The sequence below is a fragment of the Fomitiporia mediterranea genome, assembly GCF_000271605.1.
Source record: "Fomitiporia mediterranea MF3/22 unplaced genomic scaffold FOMMEscaffold_15, whole genome shotgun sequence".
In the NCBI taxonomy this organism is placed as follows: Eukaryota; Fungi; Basidiomycota; class Agaricomycetes; order Hymenochaetales; family Hymenochaetaceae; genus Fomitiporia; species Fomitiporia mediterranea.
In genome coordinates this window covers 1057697-1084897 of record NW_006760400.1, presented here as the reverse complement: position 1 = coordinate 1084897, position 27201 = coordinate 1057697, and the positions used below count along the sequence as shown (strand labels likewise).

At 47.6% G+C, this 27201-nt stretch overlaps 5 protein-coding genes across 5 annotated transcripts; 4 read left to right on the top strand and 1 right to left on the bottom strand.

Moving 5' to 3' along the window:
* Nucleotides 1-7223: 7223 nt before the first annotated feature.
* FOMMEDRAFT_161497 (uncharacterized protein) lies at nucleotides 7224-7850 on the top strand (the record flags this gene model as incomplete). Its single annotated transcript, XM_007271031.1, has 1 exon — nucleotides 7224-7850. One exon carries the CDS (start codon nucleotides 7224-7226, stop codon nucleotides 7848-7850), a length of 627 nt encoding a protein of 208 aa, XP_007271093.1.
* A 283-nt stretch (nucleotides 7851-8133) lies between these two features.
* FOMMEDRAFT_128966 (uncharacterized protein) lies at nucleotides 8134-10853 on the bottom strand (the record flags this gene model as incomplete). Its single annotated transcript, XM_007271030.1, has 8 exons — nucleotides 8134-8195; nucleotides 8265-8769; nucleotides 8840-9936; nucleotides 9994-10106; nucleotides 10153-10265; nucleotides 10329-10416; nucleotides 10471-10646; nucleotides 10716-10853. 7 exons carry the CDS (start codon nucleotides 10851-10853, stop codon nucleotides 8287-8289), a joined length of 2208 nt encoding a protein of 735 aa, XP_007271092.1. The 3' UTR covers nucleotides 8134-8195; nucleotides 8265-8286.
* Nucleotides 10854-11254: 401 nt separating this feature from the next.
* On the top strand, nucleotides 11255-13880 carry FOMMEDRAFT_23486 (uncharacterized protein). The gene is made up of 3 exons (XM_007270856.1): nucleotides 11255-11927; nucleotides 11983-12814; nucleotides 12874-13880. Exons 1-3 carry the CDS (start codon nucleotides 11856-11858, stop codon nucleotides 13479-13481), a joined length of 1512 nt encoding a protein of 503 aa, XP_007270918.1. The 5' UTR covers nucleotides 11255-11855; the 3' UTR covers nucleotides 13482-13880.
* Nucleotides 13881-14051: 171 nt separating this feature from the next.
* FOMMEDRAFT_161494 (uncharacterized protein) lies at nucleotides 14052-18489 on the top strand (the record flags this gene model as incomplete). Its single annotated transcript, XM_007271029.1, has 7 exons — nucleotides 14052-14335; nucleotides 14392-14929; nucleotides 14993-15238; nucleotides 15295-15786; nucleotides 15838-17295; nucleotides 17351-17743; nucleotides 18346-18489. 7 exons carry the CDS (start codon nucleotides 14052-14054, stop codon nucleotides 18487-18489), a joined length of 3555 nt encoding a protein of 1184 aa, XP_007271091.1.
* A 91-nt stretch (nucleotides 18490-18580) lies between these two features.
* FOMMEDRAFT_161493 (uncharacterized protein) lies at nucleotides 18581-23520 on the top strand (the record flags this gene model as incomplete). Its single annotated transcript, XM_007271028.1, has 9 exons — nucleotides 18581-18694; nucleotides 18758-18842; nucleotides 19055-19311; nucleotides 19361-19402; nucleotides 19454-19683; nucleotides 19879-19969; nucleotides 20010-20133; nucleotides 20279-21132; nucleotides 21208-23520. 9 exons carry the CDS (start codon nucleotides 18581-18583, stop codon nucleotides 23518-23520), a joined length of 4110 nt encoding a protein of 1369 aa, XP_007271090.1.
* Nucleotides 23521-27201: the final 3681 nt, after the last annotated feature.

Genomic DNA, 27201 nt, shown 5'->3' with positions numbered 1-27201 from the left:
TTGTGTCAATCTCTTTCCTTTGTCCTGACCCTTTTACATTTTTAAATTTTAAACTTTCTAAACCCTTTTAAACTTTTGCCACCCTTCTTCTATTCATTACCCCTTTTAGTTTAGTGTTGATTCCTTTGTAGTGTAGACATAGACTCTACTATGCTGACTGCCACCCCTGCTGTCCTGCCAGATCAGTAGTTACAAGCAGAACTAGCTTAATATGTGTAGACCTCCATCCAAGAGGCCTTTGCCAACCATGTGCCCCCAGCCCCTTTGGAACCTGTTCTGATTGTTCTGGAAGTCACAACCTGTTCCAGAAAGAAAGTGCATGTAGCCTGCCCTTTGGACTTCAATGGGCAGCACTTTGAGGACTTCCAGCACCAAGTCAAACTATATGTGGCTGCTGCTTTGACCAATCTATCCTCAGATCTTGATTGTGTCCTATTTGTCCTCTCCTTCATAAAGGAAGGCAATACAGCCACCTGGGCCCAGAACTGGATCAAAGGTCATTGGATCAGAAGTCTGATCCAACTTCAGAACAATGAGTCATACTCAGAATTCATAGGGCAGCTCTGTACTTCCTTCATTGATCTGAATGAGAAGTACAATGTACAGAACAAGCTTGTGTCTCTGTGACAGGGCAAACGTTCTACTGATGCCTTCTTTCAGGAATTCAATATCTTGGCCCAGAAGGCAGGATTCACACTCAGGTTTGATGATGTCCTTATTAGAATACTTGAAAAAGCTCTTCACCTGGAACTGGTCAATAAGATTCTTAGAATGATGCTGGAACTAGTCACCTACACTGAGTGGAAGATGTGCACCATCTCCTTTGACCAAGCCACAGCTTGGATGTGTCAAGTCTGTACAGAATGCTTGCACATGTGTCCAGCTCTGACAGTTCTGAGCCCTCAGATTGATCTGCCTGTAATTTGCAATCAATCTGTTCTGATAGACATTAGAGAAGCCTGAAAGCAAGGAGCATGCTTCACCTGCAGAAAGTCAGGGCACCAAATTAAGGACTGTCTGTAGAAGCAACAGTATATCTGTCAGGTCATTAGAGCAATGATGAGTGACAAGCAGGATTTGTGGTGAGAAGCCTTTTCTACAAATCCAGAAGTCACCTCAGAACTCCTAGACCCTGACTACATACTCTAGGATTTTGTGGAGGCCCAACAGTGAATGCAGTGCTGAAGGGCTATGACTTGGATTTTTTAATAGCCACTTTTGATTCAATAGACACTGTAGGATTAGAAGTAAATAAAGTAAGAAAAGTAGAAAAAGTAGAAAAAGTAGAAAAAATAAATCAACAAAATTATTTATTAGATAGAAAAAAGTTGAAAACAAAAGTAGATAGTTCTCCTATTTCTTCTGATTCTTTTGATTCTTCTCTTCACACTTCATCCAAGTCTAAATCTGCACAATCTGACCTGCTACTTCTGTGTTCCAAGATCTCAGAACATTCGGAACGTTACCCAGCCCTGTTCACCACTCAGTAGTTTGTCTGTAGTATCAAGCAGGGATGGCCTCAGCTGAGTTCACAGCTGAGGACATGGGTCTGTCCTTGTCAAAAGAGAGAGGTTAATGAGGAAATGTTAGTGCATATACTCACCCTCTTAGACAACAAGACTGTGCAAGCTGTATGTTCCCTTCAGAACAAGTAGCAGTTCATCTGAGGACATTCTGGACACTAGCTCTAGGTCCCTGTCCTCTTGGCTCCCTTCTCAGGATCCCCCCAGATCTGAACAACAGTTCTAGTAGACAGTAGATACACTAGTTTGTGTATCAATGAGGCCTTTGTGCAGGAACACCACCTCCCTACTCAATGTGTTCCACTTCCAATCCTAGTATACAATACAGACAGAACCCTGAACCAGAATGGTTGGATCACTGAGTTTGTCCAACTACAGATGACCATTCAGGATCATAAGGAAAGCATTGAGTTTGGAGTCACTAACCTTGGAAAGACAGACATCTTCATTGGATTCGAATGGCTCAAGACTCACAACCCTACTATTGACTGGTTGGAACAGACACTTGCATTCAATCAGTGTCCCAAGTCTTGCAGCTACCTTGTACCACTGTTCCAAGTGGATACAGACACTTCTAATGTTACTAACAGTTCTGATGAAGGTGACCAGTTGTTCTTCTTCAACTGGGATAGATATGTGGATACATATTCTAGTCAAGGTGGAATAGAGTCAATCCAAAGGATGTCCAAGACAGAACCAGTCCAGAACCCCCTTGGAACAACTCTACTCTGGAACACACACAGACCCAGCCTGCTGGATTTCATCTGAGAGTTCCCCAAAGTCTTCAGTGAAGAGGAATTCAACCAGCTTCCTGAACACTGTCTCTGGGACTATACAATTGAATTGACTAAGGGTTTCCAACCCAAGGATTGCAAGGTCTACCTGCTCAACAGAGACAAGTAGGAGGTGCTTGACAAGTTCCTTCAGGAAAATCTTCAGAATAGCCAGATCTGACCCTCAAAGTCCCCTATGGCCTCCCCTTTCTTCTTCATCAAAAAGAAAGATGGGAAGCTCCACCCAGTCCAGGATTATCATTGTCTCAATAAGGGTACTGTCAAAAACAAGTACCTGCTCCCCCTGATTCAGGAGCTCATTAATAAGACACATACATCCAGGGTTTTCACTAAGTTGGATGTTTGATGGGGATACAATAATATTCAGATCCAAGACAGAGATGAGTGGAAGGCTGCATTCCAAACCAATCACAGATTGTACAAACTAACTGTAATGTTCTTTAGACTAACCAACTTGCCCACAACGTTCCAGTCATTCATGAATCACATTCTCACAGATCTGATTGACTCAGAGCACATTAGTGTGTATCTGGACAACATTCTGATCTTCACCCAGACAGTCGAGCACCATTACTGACTGATCCAAGCAGTTCTACAATAGCTCCAAGATAATAAACTGTTCCTCTGAGAAGCAAAGTACTCTTTTGTGCAGGAGTCAGTAGATTATCTAGGCTTTGTGATTGGTGGAGGAGAGGTCTGCATGGATCCAGCAAAGGTGACTGTAGTTTGGAACTGGCTACAACCTCAGAACCTGAAACAGGTCCAAGCATTCCTTAGGTTTGCAAACTACTACCAATACTTTATTCAAGGCTTTAGTACCATTGCCCAGCCCCTTCATGATCTTACTGGCAAGGATGTTCCTTAGTAATGGAATGATCAGCAGTAGTCTGTGTTTGAGTCCCTCAAGCAGGCCATCACCAGCAAGCCTGTATTAGTAGTTCCAACAGTTGCAGACAAGTTCTGAGTCAAAGCCAACTCTTCTGACTTTGTGAATGGAGCAGTACTGTCCCAGTTCATTGACAGAAAGTAGCATCCAATAGTGTTCCAATCAGAATCCCTCTCTGTAGCAGAACAGAACTACCCTATCTATGACAAGGAACTCCTTGCAATTGTCTGTTCCCTAGAAGAGTAGCATCAATATCTCCTCAGTGTAGTGTAGAAGTTCAAGATCTAGAGTGATCACCTTAATCTCTAGTACTTCTGGGTGCCTCAGAAGCTCAACTACTGTCAGGCCTGCTGGATGTTAGAACTGTAGGACTACAACTTTGTGCTGACCCACAAACCTGGAACACAAATGATGAAAGCTGATTTACTCTCAAGACAAGCAGGTCATGAAAGGGGGGAGAATGATAACAAAAATCTTGTTCTCCTAGACAATTCCTGTTTTGTGTCTGAGACAATCTGAGAGATCTGACTCAAATCTGAGGATGTTGACTTTGTCACCCACATACAGCAAGCTCTGAGACACACACAGGACTAGGTTGTAGTGAAGCAACTAGAGAAGCAGGCTAGGGATTGGGAGGAGGATGAGGATGGACAGGTTTACTAGGAAGGCCAACTGTACGTTCCAAAGGATTAGAAACTGCAGGAGGACATTGTCTGAGCTCATTACAACAATCTGACCACAGGACATCCAGGCCAACACAAAACACAGGAACTCATCACTCAGAACTACTGGTGGCCCAGAATGTAGAGGGAAATCCTGAAGTACATGACTGGTTACAATACGTGCCAACAGACTAAGGCCCACCAGACAAGGGTTCAGGCTCCCCTACATCTGCATTGGATCCCAGATCACCCTTGGGAAGAAGTCTCAGTAGACCTGATTAGTGAGCTACCTGAGTCTCAGGGTTACAACACTATCTGTATGATTGTTGACTGATTCTCCAAGCAAGTCTATACAGTTCCAACCTGAACAGAACTTACTTCTGAAGGTATGGCATGCATTTATCAGGATCATGTCTTCCAGTTGCACAGACTCCCTCAGAAGCTCATTCATGATTGTGGACTGTAATTTGAGTCGAAATTCATGTAGGACTTGTATACACTTCTTAGAATTCAAGGGAACCCTTCTACTACTTATCACCCACAGACTGACAGTCAAACTGAGCAAGTCAATCAGGAGATCAAGCTCTACCTCTGAATGTTCATCAATCATCAGCAATTGGATTGGTCTGAATAGCTAGCTCTGACAGAATTTGTGCACAATAACTGGCAACACTCTACAACAGGACAGTCCCTGTTCTTCCTCAATCATGGGAGACATCTGTACCAGGGGACAGTTCTGAACCAGAACAGTAGTTCTGAATCTGTAACAGACTTTGTAGAACAGATGCACAGAACCAGGGAGGATGCACAAGCTCTTTTGGAAAAGGTAGTGTAGGTTATGAAGCAGAACTATGATTGGAAGAGGTCTGCAGCCAAGGATTACCAGCCTGGTGACAAAGTTATGCTGGAAGCCACTAACCTGACTATGGATTGCCCAATGAAGAAGTTGGACAACAAGCACTTTGAACCCTTCATTATTGAAAAGAAGGTCAGCACCTCTGCCTACAAACTCCAACTTCCAGCAACATGGAAGTACATACACCCAGTGTTTAACAAGGTTCTACTGTCTTGATACTATGATCCAGGTTTTCCTTTGCAACAAAGACCCCCACTGCCTCCACCAGAACTCATTGGTTCTGAACCAGAATACAAAGTAGAATACATAGCAGATGCTAAGCTGGTGTGCAGAAAGCTCAAGTTCCTTATTCACTGGAAGGGATACCCAGTTGAAGAACACACTTGGGAACCTGCTGAGAATCTCACCCATGCTGCTAAGGCAATCTAAGACTTCTATCAACTTCATCTGGGTGCTCTGCATCAACTCCATTGGGGGGTGGGAGGGAAGAAGGCATAATGCTTCACTTTAAGGTATTGAGAACATATCTTTGCACTTCCATCCCATGCATCAATCTAACTTCCCTCCCCTCTGTCAGCGACAGCATAGAGGGGACCCGAAGGCTCAGCGAGGGGACCCAGGCTACAACTATCCTACACAACAGAAATACAGAACGCAAGCACTGGAACGTAGTCAGAACTTGCAGAACAGGCAGAGAGAGAGAGTGAGACAAGAGTAGAGTATATAGAGTGAGCCTAAGAGTACAGGACTACCTGGAGTAGACGAGATCAAGACTACAGGACCAGTCTGATCTTGTATGCCTATATATACTAAACTACACAAGAGCACTCAGGGAGCATGAGCCACTAAGAATGATGAGCCACAAAGAATGAAAGAAAGGAATGTCAAAGATAAAGGTACAAAGAATGAAGGGATGGATAAAGGGTAAGAGACCATAGAATGATACAAAGAATGAAGGGGTGGTCAAAGGAATGGAATGATGAAGTAAGGAAGGGTAGTAGCAAGAGTCAGCATGCATATAGTTCATAGACAGTGCTCCTGAGGGACGGAAGTCCTGAGTTCCAGTATGGAAGGGTGCAGAACCCTTAGAACTGAAGGTATGAGAGTGGAGAACTGTAACATCACCCCCCCTCTAAAACCAATCATCCTGATTAGTGAGCATTGGGCTTGGTCAGCAGCTCAGGCATAGGTCAGAACAGTAGGGTTTGGAAATCTGTAAGGTATTTTATCTAAAATCAACCAGTCAGCAACCAATATCAGTCACAAGTATGAGCAATCGAGGGAGTAGCCACAATGATAGTAATGATCACTGCCAGAATGTACACATCACTTTGCAGAACAAAAACCAGGGAAAGCTTGACTCACATTCTAACAAGCCAGGCCACAGAGTTGCTGCCGATGGGAATGGCAGCGACTTTACTTCCAAAGAAAAGGACATGCTCAGGGATACTCTTGTACAAGACATTCAAGCAGGCCTAAGTCTAGCCAGTTCCTGTTCTGTTGAGCAATTGGAGGGACCATTGAAGGTACTGGAAAAGCGCCGGGAGGCACTAGAGAAGGAATTGCAAACAGTTAATGCCGAAATTAAACAGTGCAAGAATTTATTGAACGAGGACAATGCTGATAGTGAGAAAATCAAGAATAGTCAGACAGAGTTAGATGCGCGACTGGGACGAAAGGAAAGTGCGCAACACTTTATACATTTGGCCCAGGAAACCATAAAGATTATAGAATCTACGGAAAGCCGGCAGAAGGTTTTGGGTAGTATTTTCGGGGTCTCCTTACAGGAACAAGTAAAGAGCAAAAACATTGACCTTGATAAACTCTTCAGGGGAGCTAAATCGAAAATAGGTTTGAGCCTGGGATTTTTAGAAAAGATGGGTGTGCAGAAATGATGTAGAGAAATGTATGCTCAGTAATATAGGTGCATTAGTATGTATTGACATTGAACAACTCGTGTGAGTAAATAATACTGAGGTGTAAAAGTGTATTTCCATTGGCAAGGCATTAATATTGTTCGTTTGGAAGAGCGCTAGAGTATCTTGTAGTACCTCGGCCTGCTAGTGCATCCATCTGTCGTTGGAAACTCATATTGACATACACTTTGCCAAACCTAATTACGCAGAGTATATCAATCGATCTCTAACAGAGTTTATATTCACCTTCCAGAGTCCAGAGAAGTTATGATAACTCATAAGCTCAGTTATCTAGTGCAAATGTTATTTATTCTATTCTTATTGCATGTTCTAAAATCATACATTCGAGGTACAATATACGCCCTTATATAATACGACGAACGTGCATAGAAAATGTCTATATGAGGTTGGAAAGATCGTCTATGCCTTTTGGAGTACGCAAAGTAAGTCTCTGTTTATTTAGGGGTAGACAACTCAATTGTGCAATATAGTGCAAAGCTACCCTTTCAATAATTACAAGAGAAGAGTCTCCACCTGTTCTCCCTGCATATTGCAGTCTGCATTAACACTATCAGCTACAGTGAATATGGAGAATCAAGGACATAGTCGCCGTGACAGCAGCCCAAGGCCAAAAGATCACCAGAACCATCAACGTACCGGATCGCATGCCAGAGAACAACCAGTAAGGCATAGTTCCAATCACGAAAAGGGTGGACACATGCAAGTCGCTGCTGCTAGTGGGGACAGAAGCAGCTCTCCGTTGAAACAAGAGAATGGAACCAGGGATAAAATTGTACAAACAATACAGAGTTGCCTGGACGTGGCTGTTGTATTTTCCCCAGAGCTGTTTGAAACGTTATTGGCATCATTGATAAAAGGAAGGAAAGAGGCAGAGGACCAGTTCAACGCCAAGATTCAGCGCTGCAATGATATGAAAAAAAGCGCGGAGGAGGATAAGACAAATATCCAGAAAAGCCGCAAGATGTTAGAAAGGCGAAAAAATCGGAATGAAAATGCTGAAAAGTTCATACGTATGTTGTACGAGACCAGCAAAATCGTTGAATCTGCGGAAAAACGGTACAAGGAGCTTGACGATCTCATAGGAATGGTCGGGTTTGCTCATAATAATTTCAACCAGCTATTCAAGAAAGCTAAAGAAGATATTCAGGCTATCCAGGACTCTTATGGAACAGCGAGCAATACACAGAAATGACGCACTGGGATATATGCTATGGGAGCGTTGGTCTGTATCGAGCATCTCTTGTGGTTTGAATGTGACAGAGTGTAGGAGGCTGTAGAGCATTTGGTTAGTTAAAGTTTTTGCTTGCTTCAAAGAGCATTTGAGTATTTTGTATATACTTTTGATTTGCATCGAACTTCGAAATATGTATGCATAATCTTACTGAATATGATTCCATGAAGTTTAGCTTGAATGCACACAACCCCAGTCTGCCCAGGTCAGGCAAGATTTAATAGACGACTCAGCTGATTAACCAGGTTGTTTAATCATTTATATTTCTGTCTCCCTAACATACACATGCTGACATGTCCAATGTACCTTTGATTCATTGAGAAAGAGGATAATCAGTTGCATACAGATGGACATCCAACATACAGATGGACATACCCGTCATCCTTCGTTTTCCAGCCTATAGCTTAAGCTCCCTCCTATACTTAACAAATGCCCTTAAGTTCTCAAGCACTTCCTCTCCACGCGCTCTCAACTCTCTTCCTCCTTCTTTCTTCTTGTCCACACTGCGTACGGCACGGCGTACGTTGGGGATAGCGTTAGCGAGAGATTGGAGGCAGTTGTGCTGACGGAAGTTGACGTCGTAGGGTGAAATTTCGTCTGAGTAGATATCGATTATTGAAGACGCTGCTTGGAAGATTGGTTCAGGGGAAACCTGATTTTGAGTTTGCGAAGGTGTAGAGGTAGAGGTGGGAGGAGAGAGAAGTGAGAGGAGGTAGTTTGAGATGACTCGGTTCGCTTCGATAAATTTCGCGTTTGCTGAGTTTAGCGTTTGGTATATTGCAAGAGACTCAAGTGCGCCGATGCATTTGACTTTGATCTGTGCATCTTGAGATGCGGAGCAGAGTTGGATAAGGAGTGTGATTTGTTCTTCCTTTGGTTCCTACAAAGTTATATTGAAAAACTCGGTCGACCGTTTTAGAGCTAAAATAAAAAAAAGTAATGCGACTTACGATGCAGCCTTTCCATATTCCACCAACGCCCCACATAACGCCGACAGCAACTTCCCAAATCTCGCGCCTACGTTCTTGCCCCCGTCCGCCTTCTAGTCCTACGATACTCAAAGCAGACCACAGAGCATCCCATAATTGCCGACCATCCTCGACGTCCGCCCTAAGTTCTCTCGTTCCTGCGCTGCCACCTTGCTGCTCTTCTTGTGCAAGGGACAGCGCAAGACAGGCATTGTTCAAGCACTCGAGCGCGCTAATGTGGATGGCGCTGAGGGCGGACGTTGTTGGCAAGTGCGTAGGCACCTTTTGTTGAGCAGCCGTGGATGCGGAACTTGTGGTCGATGGGAGAGGTGGGAAGGACAGTGGAGTTGGATGAATGAGGGGTAGGAGAGATGGAAGGATTGACGGGAGAAAAGAGGTTGCGGAGATAGAGGTGCCGTTTGGTTTTGGTTCAACTTCGCCTTCGGGATCGGAAATGTCCATCTCTACATCTTTGCCGTTCGCTTCTTCATCCCCGTCAATATCATCACCGTTTTCGTCTTCGTCAATATCCACATCTTCGTCTTCGTCATCCCCTTCTTCCGATGCAGGTTCAGGATCAGGCAAAGTCGCACAAATACCCGTCAATATCTCCAAACCCAACTGGACATTCCTCAACTTCGCCTCGATCCCCTCCAATTCCCTCTCTGAGGGACTTTTGTGATCCGATTTAGGCGCATTCTTCAATGAAGTCTTATTCCTGTCGACATTTGGCTCTTCATCTATCCCTTGAACAAGTTCCGTCACACGTTCCGATGCTTCTTTCAATGAGATTGAAGACAAGATCGGTAAGACGAGAGGAAGGATGACGGTCCTATCAATGTCAACCACAGAAGCAGCTGAAGGTGCTGGTATGGGTTGGATATTCCGTAGGATGCCTGCTGCGAGGAGCTTGAGGGTATCGAGTCTAACCTCGGCAAGTTCTTTTACTTCTGCGGATGCTGAATTAGGCAGAGAATCGCCTTGCGAGACGGACAAGATGCAAGAGGTGTATGAGGAGTTAGAACGAAGTTCGTCGATCGCGGGTGGGTTATCATCTGTTAGTACGTACAGGCACTGAGCTGCAGAAGTTAATTTGAAGTCAAAAAGATATCTGGATGAGTGCGGATTAGACCTACCTGCTGCAGCGACTGTTCTTGAAGGTAGCTTGTTGCGATTCTCGAGGAACGCCATGAGGAATGGGATAAGATGAATCGCGTTAATAGCATTTAGAGCTTTGTTCGACGTCTCTCTAGTACTCTGAGTCTCAGTTTGTGTAATAGGAAAACAGAACTCACGATAGACACCATAGTAATGTTATGACATTCTCAGCAAGTTCGTAGACGAGTCTGGATGCGCTTTCTGGTGCGGATTTTGGGGACGTGACAATATGATGAAGAGCAGTGGAAATCTGAAAATAAATTAGATACTGTGTGGGTGAGTTAGCAGACATTCTAGAAATTAACTGGCTGACCTTCGGAATAAACGTCTGCAGAGGAGCAAGAATATTTTTGTTATACATCTCTGCACAGATATCATATCCACCATCTATACAAAGATTCCTATGCTGTACCTTAGCTAATAATCGTGTTTGATGTGCAAGGTAGTATACATACCTTAAGGCGCCAGATGCTTCTACTACGACTTCCTCCACACTGTCTGATAGGCGTGTTATAAGCACACCAACAATGTTCTTGCCTTGCAGCAGGCGTCGCGTTGACGGATCATTTTGGATGAGATTGGAGACTGCAGAGCATGCCCAAGTTCGTTCTAGGGCATCAACGCTTTCCAGCTGCGTCAATAGACAATTATGAAACGGTCAATGCCTCGAACACAAGGCTGTGTCGTATTAGCAACAGACCTTTTGGATTGTAGGCAATACAGCGTCCTTGTGGGCTGATGTCGCCGCTGCTGCTTCCAGGCCTTTTGGTAAATGCGAGTCGGGCACGCGTACAGGGTTATGCCGCCTCACAGCGCGCTTTTTCTGTGCTTTGCCCATTCCAGAGAGATACTATCAACGACTTCTCAATACTCGAGGTGGTGTATACATGCCAACAAAATTTCTGGTCGATCCTCGTGTGAATTACGTAATAAAAACGGAAAGGCATGCCGCCAGCACGGGCCGGGGCAACATTCCGCTCGTCTTCTATTAAGTTCTAACTTTCTTCATCAAAGAACAACCACTGCGGTCGACAGCTCACCATAGGGATGCGTTACCCTGCTCTGTCGCTTGGCATCGATATCTACCCTTCACGAAAGCGCTGAACCGGTCTTTATTATCGGGACATATGGCGACCCGGTTGAAATGATGTGATCCCCCAGATCGGCTTGAAACTTGGAACAATCTCGGGCTGGTCTTCCAACTGGACTTAACGAACCTGCGCTGTGTGAACACACGACGTAGGCGATAGCTGATACACATGATAGAGGCTGATTCTTGTGACGATTGGCTCGACGCTGCAATGTTACGTGCGAGATGCTTGCGTGGCGCGGAGGCTCGGCCGCGCCCGCCCGGATGAATGAGACAAGCCTGCGCTCGTAAGATCTCCATTCTACTTACGCTCGCACTTGTGTCTCAGCGTCATGAAAAAGAGTACTTATGGACAGCTGGCGCAATGGGGCATCTGCGTGACATCTCCGCCGTCGGTATCTACGAGTCATCCTGTTTACGGCTTACTGTGCGATCTGTGATTCTGCCAGGCTATAAAGTCGTGTTTGATTGGACGCGCGTGGGTAACTCTTCGCTGCCCGCATATTTCACGTAATCGTACCACTTCAACAAAACATTAATCTCCTTCCATCGTTCTGTGCCACGACAAGGCGCCGGTTTCATCGCACTCTCTATAAGTCATCCGATACTGCATATTATCCTTATTTATCAGCCCACCATTCTCTGTGGCGAGCCCCTGTGCAATGTTGTAAACCACCGTCAAAGCTCGAGCACGACTTTGCTCTCTTTCCTCCATCCTGGCCGTCAAGATTCAAAGCATTGCTCTCAGCGATGGACGTAAACTTAAGGCGCGTTGTGGTTGGTGTTGTAGGTTTCTCGATGGCGGTTGTTGGTTTCTTCTTGGTGTGTCAAATATATTTTTTGCTATGTTATTCATATGTTAACCTCCTTTGATTAGAGTGTTACGGTCCCTGTTATATCCGCGGTCTTGCCGCAGTTTCAGCCGCAAGGAACTGAGCGTACGCAGACTATTTTGCGAAGACGAATTCAGGAGCGGGAAAGTCGCGATTTACATCGACAAGAAACGTCGCCCGCTGCACATCACGATGTTGTGTCAGAGGCGGGTACGGCGGAGTCGGTGGAATCCTGTAATACGGCTACTACTGATCTGTCCTCCGCTCACCATGCTACATGCACGAGTCCTCCTTCCCTGACAAATTCACCTGAGTCCATGTCTCACGCTCTCCCTCTGCCAACCGCAGCAGCGCACGCCAGATGCGAACAGCAGCACTTTTGCACGCCTCAGAAATGCTCAAATCATGCTTCTACTTCTACTCCAGTCCCACCTGCCCAAGTGAATACCGAAAAGTCCGCGGGAGCGAGAATTGGGAAAAGGAATTCTCTTCCTACTCGCGCAGTTACTTGGCTCAAGACTTCGCCGCAGCCTGCATTTCTTCATTTGCAACCTTCGCCGCGATCCTCTGGAGAGGGTCCGCGTCCATCTATCGTATCAGCTCCACGTGCAGCGACATTTGATGAAAATTCCGTTAGTGGACAATTAGACAAACAGCATGCACCGCGCAGAGCGAATACTTTCTTTGGCTTGCGGCGATCATCTAGACTTGCCGCCCGTGCAGGCTCAGAGCCTGCACCTGCACCTATGTCAGAATCTATACAAGGAGGGAGGAGTTCCGAACCCGCGTCACCATTGACAGTCGCGTTTGATTTACATGACATTTCGCCGGATGCTGAAGCCAACGTTCGCGAACAGAAGAGACGAAAGTCTTATTGTGGGTCTTGTCTTATGCTCTTTTCATGTTTTCATGGCTCATTCCGCCACTTTTCCTAGTTACACGACTGAAGAAGAAGCATTCAAGCAAAGGCATGGAAAACGACGTCGGACGACATACCGAGCTACATCATCGTGATGCCGTTGTCGCCCCGAATAATTTTTCACAGACGAGCGAGCGCGGGCGCTCAAACGAGAAGCGGTCTAAGCGACGTATCTGTGCCCGTCACCGTAGACCAGCCACAGCACCCTCAGAACCAGTGCCGCGGACGAATCCGTACGAGGCACCTTATTATTTCCCGACACCAGCTTCTCCAGATGCGGTCAATTATGTTCGACTCGCGCGTACGGAAAATCGACGTACTTCTGTCAGCCCTTCTGGAGCATCTCGTATCCCTTATCGAAATGAACTTCGCCCGTCCCAACCCATCGTGGATATTTCTTCCTCTGTTGTAGCGCACGATGGGGCGTCGCCTGTCTATACTGATAACGTCGTGACATCGGCACCTCAAAACAACGCCGGAACTAATACTAATTATGCTATTTCGACAAATGCGCAACATCGCAGGAATACTTCAATGGCATCTTCATCACCCACGATGGAAGAATTTGGAGTCCTTCGTAATCGCCCAATGCCCGTGACAGGTAATGCGGGTTCACCGTCTTAATATCGTAAGGATCGCACCCTCGCCTAGACTGCGCTCAGTGCTCTTCATCTCCTCGGACAATTGTACGCAATACTTGCGATGGAGGTGTTCTTCATCCGCTTTATTTTTAATTCGTCTGTTTTCGCATTTCACATTGTATGTATAGATTTAACCTGCTCCACTCCGTCATCGCATTGCATTGCATCGTGTCACATACGCTTTCGTTTCGTATTCTCTGTTCTGCGAGTATTATTCGCACCTTGCATCATCCATGCATTCAAATTATTGCTGTCATTTATTCTGTTCCTGCATTTGCACGTTTTTCGTAGTCGACGTAGTGCCTAATTGTCTAGGCACAGTGAGCTGTTACTGCTCTCGTTCTTACGTGTACCAATTACTCTCCTAATTCTTGTAATAATCCAATCTAATATCCATTATATCTGTGTGGGCATTAGAGTTTGCCATATTCACGTGACGGGAACGAGATTGGCGTCTCGTGCAGATCAGCCTTGTCTACGCCTTTTCAGACTCTCAGTTCTTTCTGTCACTACTATCCTCAGTGCTGTACGCATTTTTCGTGCCCTTCTCGACATGGACACTATAGACAATACAGATGTACCCGCTCCTGAGAGCACAGAAGAGGCACAGCCATTGACTGGCAGCCCGGAAGGAGCAGCACAAGCAGCCACCGAAGATACCCAGGTTGAGCAACGGGAAGAGCAAGACGCTCAAGTGCCGCCTCCGTTAGAGAGTGGACGACCGCTGAATGTCACAGATGCTTTGAGCTACCTTGACGCCGTGAAAACGCAGTTCGTAGACAGACCTGATGTTTATAATAATTTCTTGGATATCATGAAGGACTTCAAGAGCCAGGTGTGAGTGTACCTACATTCTCTGCATGGGGGTGAGGAGTCTGATCTATGCGATTCAGAATTGATACACCTGGAGTTATAGAGCGTGTATCTATGTTGTTTAGGGGCCACAATGACCTCATCCAGGGATTCAACACGTTCTTGCCACCCGGATATCGCATCGAGTGTACAAGCAACGCTCAGGAAACAACCACAACGATTACAGTCACAACGCCCGCAGGAACAACTACGCAGTCTACAGAGAATCATCAACCGCCAACGAATATAGTATCTGAACCCAGTCCGGCGGTATCGCCTCCGCCGCCTCCACCCGCTGTCCAAATTCCCACAATCGCTCCCCAGCCAGAGCCTCCGACGGCTCCATCTGGTTCCCCTATGCCGTTTGGCACTTCCTCTGCGGCGTCAGCGTTGAACGGTATGGGAGGAAATTATAACGGACAGGATCGTGGACGTCAGGGCCCTGCTGGCGCTCATGAATTCCACCATGCTATTCAGTATGTGAACAAGATCAAGACACGATTCGAGGATGACCCAGAGACGTACAAACTCTTTCTTGATATCTTGCACTCGTATAGGAAGGAACAGAATCATGATGATGTATGCCGTCCTTTTGAGCAGATATTCAGACCTTGGATTGTACTGACTAGTTTTTGTTAATAGGTATACTACAAAGTCGAGGTCTTGTTCAGGGACGCGCCAGATCTATTGGCTGAGTTCAAGAACTTCTTGCCAATGGATGGAAGTGGACCAGTATTTGGAGCAGACACGATACAAGATTCGACGTGGAATGAGGTGTCTGAAAAGAAAGGCTCTGGAGCGCCTAAAAGGAAAAAGAAGCCTGCGGAGAAAGAGATACAACCTGCCCCGCAGACATCATCCTCAACTACAAAACCTGCTACTGGCCGGGTAAGTAAAGGCGGCTTTGACATTGTTATAGACTGTTAGCTAATGGTGTGATAAAGACGAAGAAATCTAAGCATGCGCATGTCAAAGATGGTATGATTCCTCCTTCACCTTCCTACCAACCCTACAGTCGACCACCATCTCCGGGTCATCAGCCACACTCCCACCATCACCAGCCACATACCGGACCTGCAGCATCACAAGGTAGCAGCACGGGTCCGTCAGGGGCGGGCGGCGCCAGTTCTCAGGACGAGCTCACCTTCTTTGACCGTGCCAAGAAGGCACTGGAATCGCGGGAGATGTATGACGAATTCCTCAAGCTCCTGAATTTGTTTTCGCGCGAGATCATCGATGCCCGCACGCTCATCGCTCGTGCAGAGGCCTTCTTGCACGATCCAGAGCTGTATGTGCAGTTCAAGGACCTTATGGGTTGGGATGCAAAGCGTGAAGGGGAAAATGAAGGTCCGCCGGGGTCTATTAGGAGCTGGACCGCACCATCTACGGAGACTGAGGAGAGATTCGGGAAAAGCTACAGGCGGTTGCCTCTTGCGGTATGTGTGTTTCACTGTACTACCACTTTTTGTGCCTGACTGTGGCTTTAGGAGACGAAACTCGCTTGCTCCGGCAGAGATGAGCTATGCAGAAGTGTACTTAATGATGTCTGGGTTTCTCATCCTACCTGGGCATCAGAAGAGTCGGGTTTCGTCGCACACAAGAAGAATTCATATGAAGAGGCACTGCACAAAAGCGAGGAGGAGCGTCATGAGTTCCAATTCTACATCGACATTATCACGCGCACGATTGCGCTGCTACAGCCATTGCACGATAGAATTATGGAAATGAGTGCCGAGGAAAGGAATGCCTACCGCTTGCCACCAGACTTTGGTGGATCGAGCAAGAGCATCTACCATAGAGCAATCAAAAAGGTATATGGTCGTGATGCCCAAGGGCTTGAGGTGCTGCAGGCGCTACAAGATTGTCCTGCGATCGCAGTGCCTGTCGTGCTGCCGCGCCTGAAGCAGAAGAATGAGGAATGGCGCCGCGCGCAACGCGATTGGAACAAGGTCTGGCGCGAGGTAGACGCGCGTAATTTTTACAAAAGCTTGGACCATCAGGGAATCACGTTCAAGGCGAACGACAAAAAGTATATTACGAACAAGAGCTTGGTGACCGAAATCGAGGCCGCCAAGGTTGAGTTGGCAGAGCGCGCCGCGCGAGCCAAGGCAAGAGCGAAATCCTATAAGAGGAGCGTCCCTGTCAAGCCGGAGGAGCTAGATGAGGATGCGGAGTATGCACCCCACCTTGAGTTTACCTTCAACGATATCGGTGTCCTTCAGGATGCACTCAAGCTTGTATTTTCTTTCCTCGACCGCTCGACGATTCAGTATTCCTCTCATGAACGTCGGTCGGTAGAACGCTTGCTGCGATCATTCATTCCACTCTTCTGCATGCTCCCCACTGCGGAGTTCGACGCTGCGTTTGGTCCGCCATTGGAATCGGATAACACTGATAACGAAGACGTTGGACATGAGGATACCGCTGGCTCGGACGAGGGTGAAGACGCGCACCATGGTTCTGGTTCGAAGTCTCACAGTAAGAGTGGAGGGACCAGCGGGCGGCGTTCGGCAGGTGGGAGCAGTCATGGACATGGGAATGGCGGTGTGCATCCGAACGACCTGCGGAAAAAGTTGCTAAAGACTGCGCAGGAGAAGGCAGTGAAAGCACGTTCAGGATCGGCGTCGGCCTCACGGGCTGTGTCGCCTGCAGGGAGCGACGACGATCATAGTAAGCCCACTGAAGCTCAGGCAGCTTCCACGTCTCCTACGCCAAAACGCAAGAAGGGAAGTCGTGCAAAGGAGGCACCCGAAGCGCAACGTGCGGAATCCCAGGAATGGGCGAAACTCATGCCTGTCGAATTTGACACTGGGAAGGAAACCGAGACAGACGGCATGGAGGTTGATGGGGATGATGCGCTGGAAATGCTTGCGAAGCACGGATTAGTGGACCAAAAGCCCTTCTACACGAACACAACGTTCTATGCTTTGCTAAGGTTGCTGCAGGTGCGTCAAGGGTTTGACTAAGGCCCCTCTTATTGACGCACTTCTATCAATGCAGCTTTTGTATTCGCGCCTCCTACACTGTAAAGAGACCGCCCAAAAACTATTAGCCCAAGATAGGAAGAAAAGCTTGTTTACGGTCAATCCTGTCGCCGAGGAACTCGGCCTTGTGGATGCTCATGGCCCCGGGGCCGTACTAGCTCTTGCCGCAAACGTTCCCGCGCATTCTCATCCATCAATCGATAGTCAGACAAACGGACACGAGGCATTGAATGGCCTTGCTTCTGCAGACGCAAGCGCCAACGTCGCCGCTGCTGCCACTGTTGGTAAACCTTCGCGACCGGAAGCGCATTTCTACAGCTACCTTCTCGACGCATGCGAGAAGTTGTTTGAGGGCGAGCTGGACCAAGCGTCATTTGAGGAAAACATGCGCTTTTTGTTTGGGACGAAGGTGCGCAATCTATTTCTGACTCTTTAGTATTATTATCTTGCTTCCGCTCTTCTTCTGTGCTATTCGCATCGCACACACGTCTTGTTCTCCTTTCTTGTTCTCATTCAGCTCAGCTGGAGAAAACAGAAGGGAATAGACGGATATTTTTATCCTGGAGGCACGTTCATACCATAAGTGGCATCTAAGTTCAAAGAGAACTTGGGGTCCCCGATTTCGGAAGCTGTGGCCAAACTGTGGCCAAATTGGCTCTTCATTATAGAGGCCTTCATCCGAGCTTCTACGTTGTTCCTGCGGCCATGATAGGACCGGACTGGACTTGACGTTGACACGATGCTAGTTAGTTCGGGATATATGCAGCATCTTCTATTCATCTATTTCTGGCTATTAAATCCGCAGTTTATTCTTAGACGCGGGATCTATTTTCTTCCTGATCTCGTGCATCATCTGCGTTCCCATCGCAAGTACCATCTCTACCCTTCTCGGCTGCCGCCGTTTCTGTGCCCATACATTCATGCCTTTTCATCAGCCCTCCTATTTTTGCATGCTTCGCTGGATTGAATCTAAAATTAATACTAATTGTGGTTTATGCCTCTTTCACGCAGGCGTACATCGTATTTACGCTCGATAAACTAATCGCAGCGCTCATAAAGCAGGTGCGTAATGTTCGGATGTTTCATTTCATTATTCATGCGGCTATTCTTCCCGCACATTTCGTCTTCCCTAATGGGCATATGCCCATGCGCTAAGGAGGGCTAAAATTCTTTGTCCTTTCTTCTCTTCTTTTCGCTTTCTTTCCTCCTGGTTCCCTGTGCTGCGCGCCTCTTCTACGCATGTGTGATGCCACGAACGTCCAGCGTGGACTTCGTGTTTCGGTCAGCTGGACTGAGTTGGGCAGAGGAGCAGCCCTATTTTGGGCGAGAACGGCGCGAGGCCGCGTTCCTTCGTGAATTGGTGGATCATAGGCGACGTGAAAGGGTTGCGTCGATTATACCATCACGATGACGCTCGCGCTAGCCGAACGTGCTGTTCCTTCGCGTTCGTGCGTACGGAAAACTGCACGTCGTCCCCTGGATCAGGCAATGGCCATTTGTATCCACCGGTGGGCTATACAACGACTAGGCTATTCTTGTGCAATCGGTGTCTAGGTTGTTTTCGTTCTGTGCTTCCCAATTGTGCACACATGCGGCTAAAAGAGTATTGGGAACGAGGATGATGCGATATGATCTATTTTTTTTTTGGAATGATCTGATCGATCAGGCTATAGAGTTTGTGCTAATTTTGGTAAATTTGTATTATTTTTGGCTCTGACAGGTCCAGGCGGTGACGGACAACAAGTGCCAGGAATTACTGACGTTGCTAGCGAAAGCGCGGGTAAAGGTCAGGGTCTTTTTCCCTTTTCAATTGTAACAAAACGATTCATTACTTTCTTCCTTTCTTCTCGCACGGGGAACCTGTTTAATTGGCATGCTGTGCAACAGGGCACGACGAACGTGCGGGAACTGATCGCATATCGACGTGAGGCAGAACAGTATTTGGGCCAGGACGACCATCTTTACCGCATAGACTGGGTAAGGGTTTTTCATTTCTGATCTGCGTCTTCCGTCCAAATATAAACAGGCGCAAGACGGTCCGACGCCGTGTTTGAGAACGGATGTGGAAGTGATAAGATGATGCTGACTGTGGTTTATTTCTGCCGTGTGTGTAATACAGGACCGAGGACAGGGCGCTAATGTGATGCGAATTTGGCTGCTGGGCGCGTCTGATGCGAGTATTGACCTTTGCGGCGCGAGGACTGCGTCCGGATCGGACGCAACCTCGAAAACCAGAGCGCGCTCCCTGCAGATGGCATCTCGATGGCGTACATATGCGGAGAGCTATGTACTATCACACCCAACGGAGCTGGTTGATGCTGCACGTGTGCGGAAGCCGTTCCTGCATCGGTGAGTAGTTGTTTTGAAAAGTCTAACCTTGAATGTGCTATTGTTGTCGCTGCCTGGGATGGGTTAGCGGAAGAAGCGAGTGTATGAAGGCATGCAGGCAGGGCAGGCATGCAAGAAGGGATAGGGGTGCCCTGGGGTCCGGTTGTGTCATTGCGTAGCTAGTGCTGACTGAATCTGGGCTATGTTTATTTATAGGACGAAATTGGAGGAGGAGGGCGACGATGCGAATGGAGACGGAGATGTGCCGAAGGGGCGGAGGCGCTGGGTGTCGGATGGACTCGTTGAGGTTGGTGTGCGGCCGATTGGACTGAGGATAGTGCACAAAGGAGTCTGGACAGAGTGGAGAAGATAGCGAATTGCCTCTTAGAATCACGGTAAAGACGGACTGTAGAGGCTACTGCGGATGGGCGATCCCGGCAGCGCAGAACGCTAATAATAGCGAGGATGAATGTATGTGTTGATTGCATGTCGTTACGTAATCCAGTAGTCGTGGGAAATGTATCCGTTAAATACGGTATAAGTTACATATAACACTGGGCTGGGGTGGGCTGTGACTGGTATTGGCCTGCCGTACACACCCAACCTCGTCCTAAAGCCAAGAGAGATGGTCGAATGGCCAAGCGCTTTTCGTCTCACTTGCTCTCTCTCCATCATCCTCCCCGCGGGCACTCCTCCGCCCGCCACCGTCCCGCCCGTGCCGACCCGCACGCTGTCCGCCGCTCGACGAAAAAATATACAGGGGCAAGGGCTCCCTCGCTTGCCGTCCTTGCCGCACTTGCCACTCTCGCTGGCGCCGCACCCCTCGACAACGTAGCAACAACAACTCCCGCACCCGGGCCAATCAGCGCGGACGTTCCCGATTTTCTCTGTCCCGCCCTCGCGTCGTCACCAGCGACAACAGGCGCAGGCTTTAGTGCGACACCTGCTGCGCAACCCTTCCGCTGTGCCGTTGAGACGACCACCGCTCCTCCACCTGCTCCGCAGCAGCAGCAACAACAACAGCGTCTTGCTTACAAGACCTTTTATCTATCTGCGTGCAACGGCGAGCCTGTTGCGACGCATACTGTCGTTGACGTCGACTTTGACGCTTACACTGTCGCACACGCTCCCGACACACGGAGAAACAAAGACGCCGCCAACAATTACAGGAGGCGCAGAACCCGATCAAGCAGATCACTTCCTGACAGTTTCATCAAATCTCCTCAAGACGAGTCCAATTTATATTCCGATTTCACACCTACTTTATCGTTTTCACCGCCATCGAGCAACGCTCAAATCGCGCGTGGGGACGCAACTACATATAGTAGTAGTAGTACTCCATCTGCTTCTCCTACAGAGTGTTCGGAGCTGTATACCTCGCGCACCATTCCGGACCGGTACGAGCTTGGGAACGACGGTCGCTGGCATAAGCTCAGCGTCTGGTCGTCGTGTTCGCTTTGCCAATGCGACGTGCGTCGTCACTCTTTCTATCGCTCATCATTATATGCTCATCGGAAGAAACATTTTATTCGTTTATTCATTTAGACTCAGACATCACACGATGTTGACGATTCAGCTGACAATGAAATATCCGCTACGGGCGTTACTAATGATGCGGTCGGCGATGACGAGCAGGATCTCTCTAATGTATCGGCAACGGCATCGTCGACCCCAACCGGCAGTTCAAACCCTTCTCCCGTTGTCTTACCTGTTGGTTGGGATAGGCGGAGCGACTCGGCCGTATACAGAGTGCCACTTATCGTCATTGCGAGTTTGTTAGTCGCCATCGCGGTCTGTAGTGCTGTGTGGTTCACGTTCTTTTGGCGAAGAAGGCAACGATTGGCGAAACAGTTGGCACAGGCGAGGGATTTGGAGAAGAAACGAAGGAAGGCTGAAGGTATTGAGAGTGGAAGTGAGGAGGATATGGATGATGATAGCGATGATGGGAATGGAAGGAGAAGTTCGAGAAACCGTGGTGATGCTGCCGTATATGCGGATGGCGAGAGGCGAGAAAAGAAGGATGAGGGAAAGGCAAAGGCGCGCTGGGCTCGTGCTACTGCGCAGTGGAAAGCGCACGCACGATGGATTGCTCGACGACGACGTGGGCGAACAGGCATTGTAGACGGAATGAGGCAACGGGACGACGCGATGGCGTCAGGTGTTTCACTAGCCCGTTCGACAGCTTCTTCACGAGCGAGCAGTCGGAATGAAGCAGCTGCGGCCATGCGAATATCGCGCGACGGTGGAGAGGCTGGACGACAAGCAGAGTTAGAACTGCCGCCGGGACCAGAGGAGGAAGAAATCGCAGGACGAGATCCGATGCCAGGAATCAGGGTCAGGGCGGGAGATGGACCTATGACTGGAAATAGAAGTGGGGGTGCATTACGCGACCCGGAGATATCGTCGGAGGCTTCTCGGATGGGAATGGGAAGAGGTTCGAGCGGTCAGGATCAACTGCATTTCCGGAACGAGAATCAAGCTTTGGGGCATAATGAGGATCATCGAGATCTAGGTGGAAGAGGGGAAGTGGAAGCGGAGGGAGAAGCAGCGGTCATTAATGCGAACCAAAGTCCGAGTGGAGCGTCTAGATCTCAACTACTACCAAGACCAAGATCGAGGATTGGAGAAGTGAATACTGTTCCACTACCGTTGAGTCGATATCCTTCTCGTCATCCTCTTGAAACTTCGGAGCCGCCTTGGGATAGGGACTATGACCATCCACCTTTGGAGGGAGACATAGATGATGAGGAGCAACGCGAGGCGATGAGTCCACCTGCGTATCGTGTGAGAGGAATCGCACATGTCTCTGGAGTGCCGCGGACAGATAGAAGAAGGACACGAACACGGTTACGACGTGACCAAAAGAGCGCTTCAGGACTCGGGTACGTCCCTAACTCTGAGGATTGTGCACCATACTCGTCAAGTGAAGACGAATGTGATGATGCTTCCGGCAGTACGATTTCGACTCGGGATGATGGGACGTCACCTGTTGACACGAACATGCACATTGCAGTGGACGACAAGCATGCTCTTGCTCGACTGGCTGAGTACGCTAGTGCACCACCACCTCTATCGCCGGCTTCACCACCCACCACCACCGCAACTTCTCCTTCTTCGTCTTCTTACGTTCATTCACAACAACTTCCCGAGGCAAATGCCCCTCCAGAAACGGACTGGTTTGAGGGATATGCCGCGGCGGTGTGTGATGATGATATGACAGCTGACTCTCCTGGCGCGGGTCCAGGTCCGTCAACTGTCTTTGCGCGTGCTGCTTCGCCTTCTTCCTCTAGATCCGGTTCTCCTTCTTGTTCCCAATTGTCTGGTTCGCATGCTGTCTCTCGGTCTGGCGCGCGTTCGTTGTTCCCTGCCCCTCCTCAGCCTGTAACTTCCTGCCTTGCATATGCACCTGCCGATGCAGGTTTACGTCTAGACCACTCTGGGTTCGGCTTCAACGCCACCGTCACCGCTGACTCTAAAGACTCCAGGCTACTGTCTGAAGACGCGCACATGCAGAGGTACCATGACTTCTCGCGTGGATTTGATTTTGAGCTTGGGCTGGGGCTTGATCCGGATGAAGAGGTGGATGATGTGATTGGAGGTATGTTTGGGCCGTCTGCCCCGCCGTTTGAGGACGCGCTTGCCGATGCGAGTGCACCTCCGATGTTCTTTGATGAGGAGGGTGGTGCGATGGAAGAACAAGAATATACTCTATCGAGGGATAACCCACGTAGAGACGTCCAGGTTGAGTCGACGTGTGTTCACCAGATCGGTGCTGAGCCCTCTCCACCTCCACCGCCGCCTGATATCGTACACTCCGAAACTTCCGATCGAGACGCTGTTCTTTCCGCTGTGAGATGAAGTGGCTGCTGAAAACAAAAATACGCTGATCTTCGAGTGGAGTATTGTTCTGAACTTTCGACTTAGCTGTACATAGTTCTGCATTTGTTTTGTTTATTGTTTGTGTTCTTCATCGTGTTCGTTTTCCGCCTTTTTCATGGATCACGAACTATTTCTGCTTATTTCTTCTCTCTTTTTTTTTCCAGCTCTGTTAATGTTGTGCATTCGTACATTTACTCATCTTCGATTACTTATCCTGCTCTTTGAAATGAAGTCGTAATGATAAATCAAATTTTGGATGATTTCCGTCATTGCATGTATTGTTACTTGGCCTGACACAGTTGCATTACTTAATACCCACAGCAATCCTTCTTTGGACAGTGGAAGAGATAAGAGAGATTGAATCCATGTGTGCCGTGTTACAGATAAAGCAAGGGGTTAGAGAACAGAACAGACTTGAACCCTGCTCCATTTCTGTCTGTATATTGTTAACTCAATGATGAGTTTCAATAACAATGGAAGATGTAACGTAGATTGTTGATACGGACGTTCGCGGGAAACAATACTGACATGTATTACTCAGCACGATAGGCAGTAATAGTTACTTGGAACAACTACAGGATGACTAGAATTATTTTCGGCAGTGATTGTGGAGTTGCTTAATATTTGAATGAAAGGAATGTACGGATGTACGGATGTATATGATGTGATTATGATTAATGCATATCTTGGCATAAATTATTGAATACTAAGAGACGAACCAAGACATTGAGTATTTGAATATTGAATTGAATTGTAAGTTAGGGTAAAGAAACGAAGAAACTCTGGATCGATAGTGCCATGCCACGTGCTCTAGTGATTGAATTTGTTGGACCTCGACAGGTACGGGGTTTATTTTGAGTGTGTATCATGTTTGACCATGCCGTTGTATCTCATGACCATCTCGACATAGATTTCAGTTTCTTGGCGCGACCGTGCCGTTAATCACGATTTGCCGGAAGGTAGGTGGCCACAAATACTATTACTTGTTCAGATATAGTAGATACAATTTTCTTGTGTGTTTTCTTTCTTCGCACTCTCAGGCTTCTATCGTATTCATTTTGTCTCGCGATTTTTTGGATACAAGTGTATTGACGATGTAAGGAAGATATTATCCCCCTTCCGTCTACTGCCGCACTCGTACTTCCATTTTTACAGATTCCTGTATCTTACGATGTTCGCCTGCCCAAAGCTACATGTCCAGGCATACCGTGTTGTACAAGATTAACTGAAGTCCTTGGCCTGGCTCAATAGAGGTGAGTCCTCTACATGAGTTCGCCGTTGTTCCAATGCACGTTTACACACCCTTTTCACAGTTCCTCCGCCTATTTGACCGCCCCATTTGTGATAGGCAACTCTTCTTATCTGCTCTTTTACATGCAGGATGCCAGCAATTCACGTCTAGACCCACTAATACCACTCGCTTTGTGTACCTAAGAAGATTCTTCATGAAAAGTACCGCTCTAAATCCGTCCCTCGCACTCTTGTGCATGTTCTAACCGTTTCAACTACATGAATTTCGACCTCGTGAACGGAGAAATCCTTCCATGCTATCAGTATAATTTGTAATTTCACTTACCCGACCTTGTCATCTTAATTAAGTCGGATGAAAGCGCATACAGACGGACATTGCAAGCAGGAATTCAAGCCTGGCTAACATAGGAATGACTTGCGGATAAACAGTAGTATGAATAGGCATTTCGTTACTATTCCAAGGTATATAACTTCATCGTTTTGATTCTTCTTCTTGACGTCTTGCTCTTGGCTCGAAACGGGAGCAGACAACAACCGATGGCCACAAATTTGTACTGGAGAAACTATTCCATCAGTAGCTATACATGCCCTGCATCTTGTACTTCTTTCATCACCAATTTTCCGATTCATTCGCTTTCTAGGGAAGCACAAGGATCTCTGCGCAACGTTTCATTTCATAGTGTCCGAGTTCATGTTAATGCGAAAGCCGCGGGAAACAAGGTTCAAGTAGATCGGCATCTAAGATTCATTTACATAACCCGAATCTGGTAAGGCCTTCAAAGCAGTCGATCCGTCTTCCAGCCAGTGAAGAAAGTTGCATTGCAAATTACGGCACGCCGACGGAGCGAAGATGAACCATAGCCGAGGTGGTACTTCATGGATGTAAAACGTCTGAAATCGCTCACAATAAATGTGCCCAGTCAGATATAACCGTTTGATTGATTAGGTACCATCAGGCTTATCAAGATGAGTATCAACAAATATAGGAACAATGAATTCCCAGTGAGGGAGAGACAGGACCGATGGAAGGTTCATCCTAGGAGGATAAGTTTTAACAATAATGTATTTTAATAGTGATGGCAAGAAAATGAGGGAAGAGATTGTATCTTATCATGCGCATGAAGGTACAATCCCGACATGACCATTTAACCTAATCAAGTGCCTATTTTATAGAATCGCGTCTTGCTCTGTGTATTGATCTGTGAGTACTGCCCTGTTTGTGTCTTGGACCAGTGTGTTCATGCCTCGAATATACTGTGTCCCTTTCGCTCTGGATAGGCTTCCTGCTTGGTACAACTTCGTATATCAAGCACTCTCGAGGGTCTATGCGGTGGGAACTGTCAGACGAACGCATTTGGCGTGACGACTGCCTGTGTAATCCCCTTTGTCTCTCGCGTTCCACTACATTCCTCCACCGTGCTTCCTCCTCCTCTTTCAACGCTTCCCAACACAACCTCTCCTCCTCCTCAAGAAGCGCTTCCTCGAGTACTTTGTAAATAATTTCGTGTTGCGATTCTCCCTGCACCATCCCGTAGCGTTGGTCGCGAAGAGAATCAACCTCCAATGCAACTTCATTATCCTGTAAATTTCGTGGCAATGGGCCTAAAGGTGAAGGTGGACGATTCCGCCAAGGCTTAAGTGACCCCAATATAGCACCTTCACGCAGTAGCCCATGCTTTCGAAGGACCGAGCATGTGCTTATTAAGGTCCCTGCACGTCCAACACCCGCTTTGCAGTGTACGACTGTTGGACGATGTAAGCAGGAACTCGTATCCGATGGGTTCAGTGAAAGCTGCTCCTCGATAACCAGTCGTGCAAATGCCAACAGAACCCTCTTATTCTCTGGTACACAGTAATCGGGCCAACCTTTGAACTCGAGGTGAGTGACTTTGCCCAAGTCTTTGGTATCCTCTTGCTCGCGCTGAACTACACGCAACGTGCGTTTAACACAGTTCTCCTCCTCCATGAACTTCGGTTCATCGTCGGTTTTGAACTCTAAGAAACGACCATTACCAGTGTTTATACCTGATTCATCAGCACGGACGGGAAGGAGGTATTCAGCAGGCTCGTTATCTAGCTGCACAATGATACGAGGTGTGTGTGAAACCACAATCTGGTCTTTGACACGGCGACTGGTGTTCCCTGGCACGAAGAGTGCGATGAACGTATCAACCGTAAGTTTACTTGGTTGTTGTGTCGCAATCCACCATTGTCCGCCAAATCGTTCTCGCACCCAATTTGCATTTATATATGGATCTTCCTTGCCTCCAACTTCTCCAATAAGCACTCGTGACATATCGTATGGAAGGATATCGGCGAACAAATTGTACTTCATATTTTTACGGCTCTTTGCTTCACTAGCTTGATAGAATAGTGCCAAGTCGTCGGCGTCACCACCACCGGAATCTC

Excerpts from the sequence above, each read along its gene's own strand:
- FOMMEDRAFT_23486 (XM_007270856.1), top strand. The coding sequence starts at position 11,856 with ATGGACGTAAACTTAAGGCGCGTTGTGGTTGGTGTTGTAGGTTTCTCG. Across the intron at positions 11,928-11,982 it reads CGGTTGTTGGTTTCTTCTTG|AGTGTTACGGTCCCTGTTAT; the intron begins GTGTGTCAAATA and ends TCCTTTGATTAG. Across the intron at positions 12,815-12,873 it reads GAAGAGACGAAAGTCTTATT|TTACACGACTGAAGAAGAAG; the intron begins GTGGGTCTTGTC and ends CACTTTTCCTAG.